Here is a 13,352-nt window from a genome sequence, read left to right on the forward strand (position 1 = left end):
AACCTCCTGTCACTGTACCTTGTCATCTAAAAGACACGTTGGATTTAAATGACTAAATATCTAGCAAATTATGGGATGAACAATAACCTATTACACAAATATTTTTAAATTATTTTCTTATCATTTAAAAAGCTGATAACAGAAAAACTTACAGCTGAGAAAGTAAATAATTTAGAATACTATTTTTTTAACATTTATGTACCAGCCTTTACTGATGAATGAATACATACACATTCCATTGAACAGGCATTATAAACCTGAAAAGTATGGGTCTACAACAAAAAAAAAGAGAGGAAAAAAAAACAGATGAAGTGAAGTACACAGTTGCTAGGTAGCCATGATTTTGAAAAAACCTGTTAAAACCTCATTTGTGTTTGCATTGTTAAGACATGGTGAAATGCAAAGGATGCTACTGCTACTTTCAGCTGTTTTGCTGCTCTTTATGTTGAATTATGCCTTTTTCAATGAGGTCTGGAATCTCAACTGCGAGCCATGGTCCAAGCTTAGGAAAGAATAGAGATTAGTTATTAATATCAGATGCAGTAACTTCAAAGCAACAAATTAGTTTAGGAAATGAATGACATAATACATATCATTTTAGACATGTAACTTAACTTACTCCCAAAGCCATTAGATGAGCCAGACCAAACTTTGGCACATTTCTTGCCCACAGTGGCTTGAAGTGATCTGTCAGGCAGATTTTCCCACCTCTGTGACAAAAAGATGGTTTTGAAAGATCATTTAATAATAAAGGTGCATTTTAACACAATATTACATAATTGTGAATACTATAATAATATAACTATAATAACCTGTACATCTTCGCTGTCTTCCCATCTAACTCAGGAATGGCCACTTCAGGTGCTGTGGCGGGATATGTAACTGGAATCTGGATATTGAGATGAAGTTAAATATGTTATCTGGTCTTTAACAAAACAAGTTAAATATACAGTAAGTGAGTTCAAAATGCCTTACATCAAATTCCATGTCAAATTCATATTTTAGAAGCTCGTGGATATACCAGCATTTTCCAAACCACCTACACAGAAAACGTAGCAAGATGTTAATGAAAATATAATAACTCCCAAAAAGAACAAATAGCTAAAATGGCAATAAAACTGACCTTGTGCCCTCTTTGTTGGACTCTAAACGGAACCAATCATTGTCAGATGCTTTGTTATTTTCAACATACTGCAAGGCAACGCAATTACTTTAATAAGAAGCGCACATATTTTGTAACATTAAATTTATATATGGTTTGTACGCAAACTGTTAATCATAAATGAACTGTCTACGTCAATAAGACTGAACACTTTTAGCTTAATGACACGTATGGTTATTCATTCATACAGCTAGCATAGTAGCTCCCTAATATGTTTTTACTGCTACCATACAACAACTCACCTTTATAAGAGCTAAATATTCTTCTCGAAGTCTCTGAACCCATAGTTCTTTGTCTCTTGGTCCTGAATTTGTTTTTAAAAGCGGTATTTCAGAAACTACCTTCCTGGTGGCTTCATCTGCCATGTTGACAGTAGCGATGTCCGATTCGTAAAAGAATCGTTCTTATGAGTCGGATCTTTTCAGTGTATCTCACTACACGTTTTTTTTTATTTTATTTTATTTTTTTTTTTTTTATATATAATTAAACTTTATTAAATCATTTCAAATAACAAACAGGCATTAACATATTGTCATTGTTAAATACATTAACAATAAGACCAAGCAGCATCTCGTAAACAACATAATAATAAATACAAATAAAAAAATACAAAAACATGAAAAGCAAATTATAACAGATTAAATTACATAGATGGATTACATATAATCCATATATGTTGCCAGTAATTTTAGAGAGTTTTAATCTCAATACACGTTATAAACTGCTACATGTGCCACGTGAGGACGTTAAAGAACGACAGAATCGGTTCTTTGAAATGAACTTTTCGAAAGAACAGAGTCGCAGAAATGAGTCACACCACTCATCTAGTTGACTCGCAGGAGGAACCCAAATGTACGTACCCATGACGTCACAATATGTTATTTAAAGTGAAGTTTATCATTAAAAGAGCCTAACTTGTATTATATCACAACAATATCTAATGCTTATAACACGGAGTGTCGAATACGTTTCATTAGCTCTTCAAAATGTCGTGTTTTCAGAATGAACAGCAATATGTTTCTGCACGGAGGTGTTTCAGAGCTGCTCTTCTTTAAATGACTGCACTGATCAGCTGGTTCCGCCGCTAGAGTCTGTACTTGAGTTGTTACATCCCTCAGCATCCTTTCACCTTACTCTCTTCCAGCGGTCACTGCATGTATAAAGCTTGAATTTTAGTATGATTTCAGGATATAATTTTTGCATACTGTAACTGCACAACCCACATTTATTCAGCGTAAGTAGACAGACTATTAAAGCCTACCATAATATTCCCAAATGCATGATTATTGACGAGCTCAAATGCACTAACAAATGTGCAGATCATTCGTTATTATAATTGTTGATTTGTGTATTTGCAGAGTTGAAAATTATATACTTTCCCCCCATTATTATTAATAATTAAATATTATTATTATTATGTTAGCATGTCAAATTGCTGTTGTCTCTCACAGTTCAGAAGATCAGGTTGAAAGTGTGGTCCTCTCATTGGGCTTGTGGGTTCCCATGGGCAGTGTGCTGGCCTTGTCAACCCGGCCAGGGCGCCAAAACTCCCCCTTTCCACAAGATAGACCCTTGTCACGGTGGGATAGGAGAGATGGACGGCTGCCTAACCCGGGAAGCTTTGATGGTCTGCACCGTAACTGTAAAGGTCTGACATTCTTTTCTATCTCTGTTGATTTTTTATGCATTTTTCATAAATTCCATTAAAATACACACATTTTAAGTAAAAAGTGAAGGTCTATTAGAAGTCAGTTTTCATTGCTTGTGTATCTAGATGTGTTTCCACAGCAGATTGAAGGTGTAAAACTGGTGATAAATAAGACCCTCAGCAGTTTTTTTAAGGTTTGTTCATACATTTGGTTCAATTATGACACTATTCAGTACAGTTTCACTGATTTTAATGAACATTTTCAGCACTAAAGAAAGCACTTTTGTTTCCTCAATCCTCAGGTCAGTCACACATTTCACCTCAGTGCTGTTGCCCCGTCCAGTTATCGCTTTCACGCTGAGCACCTACAATCAGACACTGACAGCAAAGAAACGGTAAGAATCGGACAGATCGGGATCATGTTCAGTTCTTTTTTCTTGCATCTGTTGCTGTTTACAGTAGTTTTTCTGTAGCATTACAGCTGAGGTTAGGGGATTTAACAACGTCCTTATCAAAAATCATTGGCAAGAGGTACAGTATGTTTAAGGCAGGGGTGTCAATATTTGTTGTATTATTATTCTTCTGCATGACAATTTCACTGGGTTATCCGGTTATGTATTTATAAGTTCAGCAACTATGCTGTCACATATGCTGAAAATTCAGCACTTTCGATATAGATTTAGTTTGGAATCAGGACAAAATGGCAGGAAAATTAGACTTGTGTTTTGTGTTGAATTAGGTGTACAGTAATAAAAACAATAATAACAAACTTAATTTTTATATAGCACTTCTCAAGGCACGTACACACAAAAAATTTATATTATACCGTTCGGTAAGTCTCTTATGCTCACTAAGGGGTCATTCACACAGAATGCATTTTTGCGGTTAAAGGATTAGTTCACTTTCAAATGAAAATTAGCCCAAGCTTTACTCACCCTCCAGCCATCCTAGGTGTATATGACTCTCTTCTTTCTGATGAAAACAATCGGAGAAATATTAATAAATATCCTGACGCATCCAAGCTTTATAATGGCAGTGAATAGGGATCACTAGTATGAGCTAAAGAAAGTGCTTCCGTCCACATTCATCCATCATAAATATGTGCTCCACACAGCTCCAGGGGGTTAATAAAGGCCTTCTGAAGCGAAACGATGCGTTTGTGTAAAAAAAAAAAAATCCATATTTAAATGAAATGAAATGAAAAAAAATAAGCACAAGAGACACGTTTTTTAAAAGTTGAACTTATTTTAACTTGAGTGCCGCATTTGTAGAACGGCGCGTCATGCATGAGACTAAACTAAGAATAAACTAAAATGAAATAAAAGCTATCCCAAAGAAAATATGTCAGTATTCTGCCAAGTTTGTTTGATAAGAATGTTGTTTTTGAAGGAACAAAGATATTGTTTTGGGAACATTCCTTACCTCATGTAGACATGAATATGGACTGATACTGACTTTTGACATTGTTGAATAACTTGAATGCCTTTTCTCAACAAATTGTAAAGAATGAGTTGGGTAACTTATTTAAAACGAATAATTCGTTATTTTTAGATTATGACTCCTACTGCATGTTATGCAATGATTGAATACATTAAAAACCTGCATTACAAGCTACTAGGTTTGTTGGAACACATTTGAAAAGCAGTGCATCTTCATAGGCAGTAATGGACAGGTTTAAATAATAATGGACTAATTGCTTGAAGTATGTTGGGTATAAATGTATTTGGAAAGTTCAATATGATGAATTTCTCCCTCCAATGATCTTCTGTATATAAAGGATACACCTATGCTAATTGGGGAAATGGACTCCTCTGGCAGCTTAAACGCACACTCTTTGTTTCATCTGAGTGAGAAAATAAGAGCTAAAGCAGTATTTCAGGTTAGTAGCAGTATGTAGTATGGCTCTAGGTCTCTAGTTTAATTAAACACTTTTTAACACGATGTGGACTGACGTCATATTCTTTTATAGACTCAACAGGCACAGTTTGTCACATGGCAGTTTGAGACCGAGTATAGAGGCAGTGACTTCACCGCAGCGATTACTATGGCCAACCCTGACATTCTCAGGGAATCAGGTATGATCGCGTGAGTTCCTCATTAAAAACAAAAGACAGAGTAATTTATAGATGTCACAGGAATGAACAACACAATGCAGAACATGCAGAACAGGTTTTCTGCGGTTGCCCTTGTACGTCATTTTGATGAATCGTTGTTTACCCATTAAGGAAAATTGTTACATGCTATAATTTATTATTTTCAAAGCTTCTTGAGTAGCAATTCATTCATTTTAAACTCCATAAGAGTCACCCTGCTTCTGTAAAAAAATATGTTTGAATAAGTTGTTTTTTGTCATCAGTGGGTCTGCAGGCAGTTTGCTATTGAAAGTTGATGTTTGGAGTTGATGAAAAGCTTATAATTAATTTAAATAAAAAAAATAAATAAATAAAAAAAACATAAAAAATAAAGATTATAATGAATGACCATTAACTGACATCAAAGAACAGTGAATATGTGAATGTGTGAAAATATTGAAATACTTCCTTAAAGACTCAAGGGTACTTCAAGTAAATATTTTAGGTCACAGTGGTTTGTCTGACAAAAAACTTTTAGGAATCCCTGGTATTGGGCAAGCATCACTTGGGCCAGATTGCTCTAAAAACCACTGAAAATCTTAGCAACGAATAACCTAAGCCTACCAACACATTAAAACTGAAAACATCTTAGCATCCATATAATGCACACTAAAACCACTCAAAACACCTTCGCAGCTGCATATCAACAGCCTGGCAACCATATAGAAACACACTAAAACCACTCATAAATAACACTTAAGCAACTACATAGCAACACCCTGGCAATAACTGCAAACATCTTAACAACCGCATAGCAACACACCAAAATAAGGGTCTCCAAACCTGCTCCTGAAGAGCCACCTTCCTGCAGACTTTCCAACCCTGCTCCAACACATGCCTGTTTTCACGTAACCCTGAACACCTTGATTAGCTGGATCAGATGTACTTGATTTGGGTTAGAGCTAAACTCTGCTGGATGGTATCTCTCCAGGAGCAGGGTTAGAGACCCCTGCACTAAAACAACTCAGAACACCTTAGCAGTTGCATAGCAACACATTAAAACCATTAAGAAGAACTTAGCAAAACCCTGGCAACCCTTCAGAACACCTTACAACTGCATAGCAATAGAAAAAAAAAAACTAAAAACATCTTCATAACTGCATAGTGTTTAACATATGAAGATGGTTAACACTCTGGTAACCATCACAAACACCCTAGTAATCACATAGCAACAAACTAATACCACTCAGAACACCTTTGCAACCTCATAATAACATGCTATTGACATTGATTCCGATTGAATTCAATCTTCGGGTCTTCGTATGTTCAAATTAATTGATTCCAAACTCGATTCAATATTTGGGTCTTTCGATTCCAATCACGATTCAATCTTCAGGTCTTCGTGTGTTCACATGATTCGATTTAAATCTCGATTTAATCTTCATGTCTTTTTATGTTAACATGATTTGATTCAAATCTTGAATCAATCTTCAGGCCTTTGTGTGTTCACACGATTCGATTCTGATCTCGATTCAATCTTCGGGTTTTCGTATGTTCACACGATTTGATTTCAATCTCAATTCAATCTTCGGGTCTTCGTATGTTCACACAATTCGATTCCAATCTCAATTCAATCTTTGGGTCTTCGTATGTTCACACGATTTGATTCCAATCTCAATTCAATCAACAGGTCTTCGTATGTTCACACAATTCGATTCAAATCTCAATTCAGTCTTCAGGTCTTTGTGTGTTCACACGATCTGATCCTGATCTCGATTCAATCTTCAGGTTTTCATGTGTTCACACGATTTGATTCAAATCTCGATTCAGTCTTCAGGTCTTTGTGTGTTGACATGATTTGATTCTGATCTCGATTCAATCTTCAGGTTTTCGTATGTTCACGCGATTTGATTTCAATCTAGATTCAATCTTTAGGTTTTCATGCGTTCACACGATTTGATTCCCATCTCAATTCAGTCTTCAGGTCTTTGTGTCTTCACACGATTCGATTCTAATCTTGATTCAATATTCAGGACTTTGTGTGTTCACACAACTTGATTCTGATCTCGATTCAATCTTCAGGTTTTCGTATGTTCATGCCATTCGATTTCGATCTAGATTCAATCTTTGGGTCTTCGTGTGTTCACACGATTCGATTCTAATCTTGATTCAATATTCAGGTCTTTGTGTGTTCACACAGTTCGATTCCAATATCAATTCAATCTTTAGGTCTTTGTATGTTCACACGATTCGATTCCAATCTCGATTCAATCTTCAGGTCTTCGTGTGTTCATACGATTTGATTTAAATCTCGATTTAATCTCCATGTCTTTTTATGTTAACACGATTTGATTCAAATCTTGATTCAATCTTCAGGCCTTTGTGTGTTCACACGATTCGATTCTGATCTCGATTCAATCTTCGGGTTTTCGTATGTTCACACGATTCGATTTTGATCTCGATTCAATCTTTGGGTCTTCGTATGTTCACACGATTCGATTCCAATCTCAATTCAATCAACAGGTCTTTGTGTGTTCACACGATTCGATTCAAATCTCGATTCAATATTCAGGTCTTTGTGTGTTCACACAGTTCGATTACAATATCAATTCAATCTTTAGGTCTTCGTATGTTCACACGATTTGATTCCAATCTCGATTCAATCAACAGGTCTTTGTGTGTTCACATGATTTGATTCCAGTCTCTATTCAATCTTCAGGTCTTCGTGTGTTCACACGATTCATTTCCAATCTCAATTCAATCTTCAGTTCTTTGCGTGTTCACACGATTCGATTCCAATCTCGATTCAATCTTCAGTTCTTTGTGTGGTCACACGATTCGATTCAGATCTCGATTCAATATTCAGGTCTTTGTGTTTTCCACAGTTCGATTCCAATGTCAATTCAATCTTTAGGTCTTCGTATGTTCACACGAGTTGATTCCAATCTCGATTCAATGAAGAGGTCTTTGTATGTTTACATGATTTGATTCCAGTCTCGATTCAATCTTCAGGTCTTCGTGTGTTCACACAATTCGATTCCAATATCAATTTAATCTTTTGGTCTGCATATGTTCACACGATTCGATTCCAATCTCAATTCAGTCTTCAGGTCTTTGTGTCTTCACACGATTCGATTCTAATCTTGATTCAATATTCAGGTCTTTGTGTCTTCACACAGTTCGATTCCAATATCAATTCAATCTTTAGGTCTTCGTATGTTCACACGATTCGATTCCAATCTCGATTCAATCTTCAGGTCTTCGTGTGTTCATACGATTTGATTTAAATCTCGATTTAATCTCCATGTCTTTTTATGTTAACACGATTTGATTCAAATCTTGATTCAATCTCCAGGCCTTTGTGTGTTCACACGATTCGATTCTGATCTCGATTCAATCTTCGGGTTTTCGTATGTTCACATGATTCGATTTTGATCTCGATTCAATCTTTGGGTCTTCGTATGTTCACACGATTCGATTCCAATCTCAATTCAATCAACAGGTCTCGATTCAGTCTTCAGGTCTTCGTGTGTACATACAATTTGATCCAAATCTCGATGCAATCTTCAGTTCTTCGTGTGTTCATATGATTCGATCCAAATCTCGATTTAATCTTAATGTCTTTTTTTATGTTCACAAGATTTGATTCCGATCTCGATTCAATCTTCAGGTCTTCGTATTTTCACATGATTCGATTCCAATCTTAATTAAATTTTTGGGTGTTTATTCATGTTTATTTTATGCTATAACTAGAAGTAAAAAGGAAGAGATGATCTGTGTACGTGCTGCTTAAACTGAGGCACTACAGTGATCTGTCAGACCACATTAAAGTCACTCCCCAAAATGTTATTTATTGTGTGAATTTTGAAGTAAAATTGACAGAATTTGAAATCTGAAATCAAAAGTAACCTACTCTGTCTTGTCTGTCAGCGTGTTGTCAGTGTCATCTTTGCTCTGCTATGTTTTTTTTCCACTGCATGAGAAAATGCATGTGTGGTATGAGAGCATAGGAACAGTGACAACTGCATTAGAGTTGGCAGCCTGCTCACATTTCAAAATATGTAAAACTCTAGTTAATGTTATTATCTGTTTTTGCCTTTGTTTTTTTTGTTTTCTTTTGTTTTTTGTGACAGTTATCATGGTTGCACATTTTCTTCAGAGCGTATCCCCGCAGCTGGTCCTGGGGGGAGAGCTGGTGTATCATCGAGGTCGAGCAGAAGAAGGGGGCATACTTACCCTGGCAGGCCAGTACTCAGGTTAGATTGGTCATCTGCTTTAGTTCAATGGTCATCCATTTGTTATACACCAGTGTAAGTAGTCCTAAACAGTTTCTTCATGAGTGTAATTCATCCTATTTATATGTACAATATTCTGTTTCCCAAAAGTACTTTAAAGCTCAAATGTCATATCGTTTCTGTCTTAAGGGCCAAATTGGGTTGCAACACTGAATGCTGGTAAAGGAGGTGCACATGCTAGCTACTACCACAGGGCCAACAAACAGGTATGGTGGTGTTGATGGACATGTTATTGTTTGTACTTTTCAATGACAAGACACAGCAATAGTTTCGTAAAGGTGCAGACTGTATTAATCCATCTCTGCAGATTCAGGTGGGAGTGGAGTTTGAGGCGAGCACTCGGACCCAGGAGACAACCTTCTCTTTTGGTTACCAAATGGAACTTCCTGAAGCTAAAATGGTCTTCAGAGGTTAGAAGATATACTGACTGTGCAATATATCACAAAGTACAGTAACTATGCCAACACTGAAACTGAGAAAACCTTTTTGAAATCAATTGTCACTCTGTTTTATTGAATTTTAGCATAGTTGAGCCAAGCAATCTGCCTCAAAACTGATCATAAGAGACCCAATTTCAGTCAAAATGACAAAATAAGTGGTTATAACATACTTGTCTTCAATTGCAACCCCTGTCATTAAAGTTCTATACATCTTCCAGCATTTGCATGTGCGATTGGCTATTTCTGCTCTGAGCTGCCAATAAGAGTTTAGTACATTTAGTACAGTACAGTTTAGTTCCATTTAACACATTTTACCTTGTTTAAATCCACAGACTTAAAATTTCCCCTAAAAATAGCACAGAAAATGTGAAAAAGTTAGCAGATTTCATCAAGCCTAGCAAGAACAAACCTTTTTAAAATTGAATTACCACGAATTCAGAGATTGTTACGCAATAGAATAGCCTGTTTCTGTAGAAGCCCCAAGTCTGTGTAATGTGAGTGGATTGTGACTGTTGTTGTCACTGATTTGTAAATAATTTAAATTAACTGAGTAAAGGTGACGTATTTTATACACTACAATTTAAAAGTTTGTTGTCAGTAAGATTTTTAAAAATGCTCAACAGGGCTGCGCTTGATTAATACAGTAAAAACTGTAAAACTGAGAAATGTTTTTACAATTTTAAATAAATATTTCTATTTGAATATATATTTAAATGTAATTTATTTCTGTGATGGCAAAGCTGAATTTTTAGCATCATTACTCCAGTCTTCAGTGTCACATGATCCTTCAGAAATCATTCTAATATGCAGATTTGCTGCTCAAGATATATTTCATATTATTATCAAAAACAGTTGTGCTGCTTAATATTTTTGTGGAAACCATAATAATTTTTTTATATTCTTTGAATAGATAGAAAGTTAAAAAAGAGAGCATTTATTTTAAATAAAAATAAGTTTTTAGAATTTTTTTAGAATTTTTTTTAAGAATAAGTAAGTTTTTACTGTCACTTTTGATTAGTTTAATTAATCCTTGCTGGTATTAATTTCTTAATTTCTATTTAAAGTATTAATTTCTTTAGAAATAAAGGGTGACCTCAAACTTTTGAATGGTAGTTTATGTATATTGGAGAATATAACACTTGCAGCCATTGTTGAGTCAGTAGTCTTTTAAATAGCTAATGATTAAAATTATAATCAACATGTAACTCATAATTCTGTCAATCATTTTGATGTTTTTTTTAGGAATGTTGGACAGCCGCTGTATCATTGGTGGGGTTCTGGAAAAGCGGCTCTACCCTCTTCCTGCCACCTTGATCATGGGTGCCTTTGTCAATCACAGAGCGGACAAGTTGCAGGTCGGTCTTGGGGTCAGTGTTGGTTAGATATGAATCCTAACTCAATAGAGGCACCGCTTAAGACTTTGGGGACCCCAGAAAACCACCTTCACCTCTGTCCAAAGACACTGGTCCACCACAGACTCCAGACAGAACAGGCAAGCCAACCAAAGCCCTGTTCGCCATACTGGACAATCATGCCGTTCATGGCAAGCAGCAATGAGGGCTAAAAAAGACCAGGAACACAAAGCTCTCTATGTTGGTTCCATCCTGTATCAAGGGTTTTGCTGTTTTGGTCTTATGTTGGCCCCTAAGTAACCTGAGGTAAATAAACTGAGGTATGTTCACAGATTATCTAATTTAAGAACAAGGTGGCAACCTCAGCAACTGTTGGCAGAGACCATACAAATGTAGTGATGTAAATGAGTGTCGCAAAATTTCATGTGACTTCTCTATTAAAGATTTATTTTTTGTAGCAAACTCCAGTTATAGTTTAGACTCCAAAATCAATATGTCAAGCCAAACATATTGAAGATTAGCAAAGAGGCACACAATTTATCATTTGTCATCCATTAACTTCTATTTAAATAAAACACCCTTTGCTCTCCTTCTTAAGCTAACCTTTACATCTCTCCTTAGGGGACGGACTCTGGTATAATGGCAAGTATGACAGTGGAAGGAATAAAAGTGACAGTATAAGGATGCATTATGCATAAGATATTACAGCACTTTTTTTCTGATTTGACAAAAATCAGACTAGCGTCAGAGCCGTGGAGTGGCAGTGCATGTTCTTATGAAGCATAACAGCCATTGGCTCACAGGAATGCAGGTATGAATACGCCCTGCATCATATTGGCCACATACATGTTACGTTGTGTCAGGTGTGACAACCGCAAGTAATTGCGGAAGTGAATCCCCTAAATTAGCATGAATTAAGGCTCGTTCACATGGAGGACGATAACTGTAACTGTAAAGTTTTAATATTTGTTCTAATTCTATGAGAATAGTTATATTCCACACAACAGCTATAACAAAAATGACAAAGAGGAGCAATATCGTTGGAATCACTTTCAGAATGTTTTTTCAGCTGATGAACTATAAAAACATTTGAGAATCATGTTTCAAATTTGCTTAACTTTAAAGGGTTAGTTCACCCAAAAATGAAATTGTTGTTGTTCCAAACCCGTAAGACCTTTGTTCATCTTCAGAACACAAATTAAGATATTTTTGATGAAATCCGAGAGGTTTTTTTATCCCCCATTGAAAGCAACATAATTATCACATTCAAGGTCCAGAAAAGTAGTAAAAACATAGTTAAAATAGTAAGCGTGACTACAGTGGTTCAACCTTAATGTAATGAAGTGAAGGGAATACTTTTTGTGTGCAAAAACAAAACAAAAATCATGACTTTATTTAACAATTTCTTCTCTACCCTGTCATTCTCTTACGCTGTTTACATTCAGAGCTTCCAGGTTCTGTCAGAACGCTGCACAAAAAGTATTCTCGTTGCTTCATAACATTAAGGTTGAACCACTGTAGTGACTAACCCTTTAAGCTCTAAAAGGTGAAGTGACAACCAAATTTAGCTGCTTTGTTTACATGGCCCATGTGATTTAAGGTAAACTGTTTTGGGGTGGTTTGTCTACTTCTGGTACTTTTATGTCCAATGGGATGATTTCAACTTTTTAATTTTTGTTATATGAAGGACACATTCAAACGATCTTAGAAACTTTTACCATGCCCTCATCATTTATTTTTGCTAAAAATAAATGCCACTTCTGTAGCCTATTGTCAGAAGTATTGTAGACACCTTTGGCTTCAGATGTCAAATTTTAATATCATAGTAAAAAAAACAAAAACTGACGGAAATAAAGAACTGAGCAAATGGATATGTTTCTGTCTATTCTCAAGCGCCTGTCTCACAGCTGAATAATATTATATAGAAACTGTATTATGAGTTTTTTGTGAGGAATTCTATAAACTGACTGGTCATTAGAGAGTCTGTCAAAGCACAAAGTCACAGATACAGGATCATTTTAATGAAAGAAGTGTTTTACATTGCATTCACACAATGTGATAAAACTGTTAAGAGACATATGACAAATACAGATACAAGATCATTGCAAGTTAAAGGATTAGTTCACTTTCAAATGAAAATTAGCCCAAGCTTTACTCACCCTCAAGCCATCCTAGGTGTATATGACTTTCTTTTTTCAGATGAACACAATCTGAGATATTTTAATAAATATCCTGATGCAGCCGAGCTTTATAATGGCAGTCACAAGTCTGAGCTAAAGAAAATGCTTCCATCCACATCCATCCATCATAAACTTGTACTCCACACGGCTCCGGGGGGTTAATAAAGGCCTTCTGAAGCGAAGCGATGCATTTGTGTAAGAAA

General features: G+C 35.7%; 2 protein-coding genes across 3 annotated transcripts; one reads left to right on the top strand and one right to left on the bottom strand.

Moving 5' to 3' along the window:
* Positions 1 to 182: 182 nt before the first annotated feature.
* ufc1 (ubiquitin-fold modifier conjugating enzyme 1) lies at positions 183 to 1,579 on the bottom strand. The gene is made up of 6 exons (XM_051893545.1): positions 1,405 to 1,579; positions 1,124 to 1,191; positions 976 to 1,039; positions 813 to 889; positions 620 to 710; positions 183 to 502 (listed from the first exon to the last, which is right to left on the bottom strand). The coding sequence occupies exons 1-6, from the start codon at positions 1,525 to 1,527 to the stop codon at positions 422 to 424; spliced, it is 504 nt and encodes a 167-aa protein (XP_051749505.1). The 5' UTR covers positions 1,528 to 1,579; the 3' UTR covers positions 183 to 421.
* si:dkey-71l1.1 (uncharacterized protein LOC569883 homolog) lies at positions 814 to 12,840 on the top strand. 2 transcript variants are annotated; one of them, XM_051893543.1, is made up of 10 exons: positions 814 to 951; positions 2,614 to 2,810; positions 2,937 to 3,004; positions 3,113 to 3,205; positions 4,588 to 4,689; positions 4,780 to 4,885; positions 9,016 to 9,138; positions 9,307 to 9,383; positions 9,485 to 9,587; positions 10,860 to 12,840. In XM_051893543.1, exons 2-10 carry the CDS (start codon positions 2,666 to 2,668, stop codon positions 10,997 to 10,999), a joined length of 957 nt encoding a protein of 318 aa, XP_051749503.1. In that variant the 5' UTR covers positions 814 to 951; positions 2,614 to 2,665; the 3' UTR covers positions 11,000 to 12,840. The 2 variants fall into 2 exon arrangements, with proteins under 2 accessions (XP_051749503.1, XP_051749502.1); XM_051893542.1 differs by lacking the exon at positions 814 to 951 and adding an exon at positions 1,682 to 2,396.
* The last annotated feature ends 512 nt before the right edge of the window (positions 12,841 to 13,352 follow it).

The sequence above is a fragment of the Ctenopharyngodon idella genome, chromosome 5 (assembly GCF_019924925.1).
Source record: "Ctenopharyngodon idella isolate HZGC_01 chromosome 5, HZGC01, whole genome shotgun sequence".
NCBI lineage: Eukaryota > Metazoa > Chordata > Actinopteri > Cypriniformes > Xenocyprididae > Ctenopharyngodon > Ctenopharyngodon idella.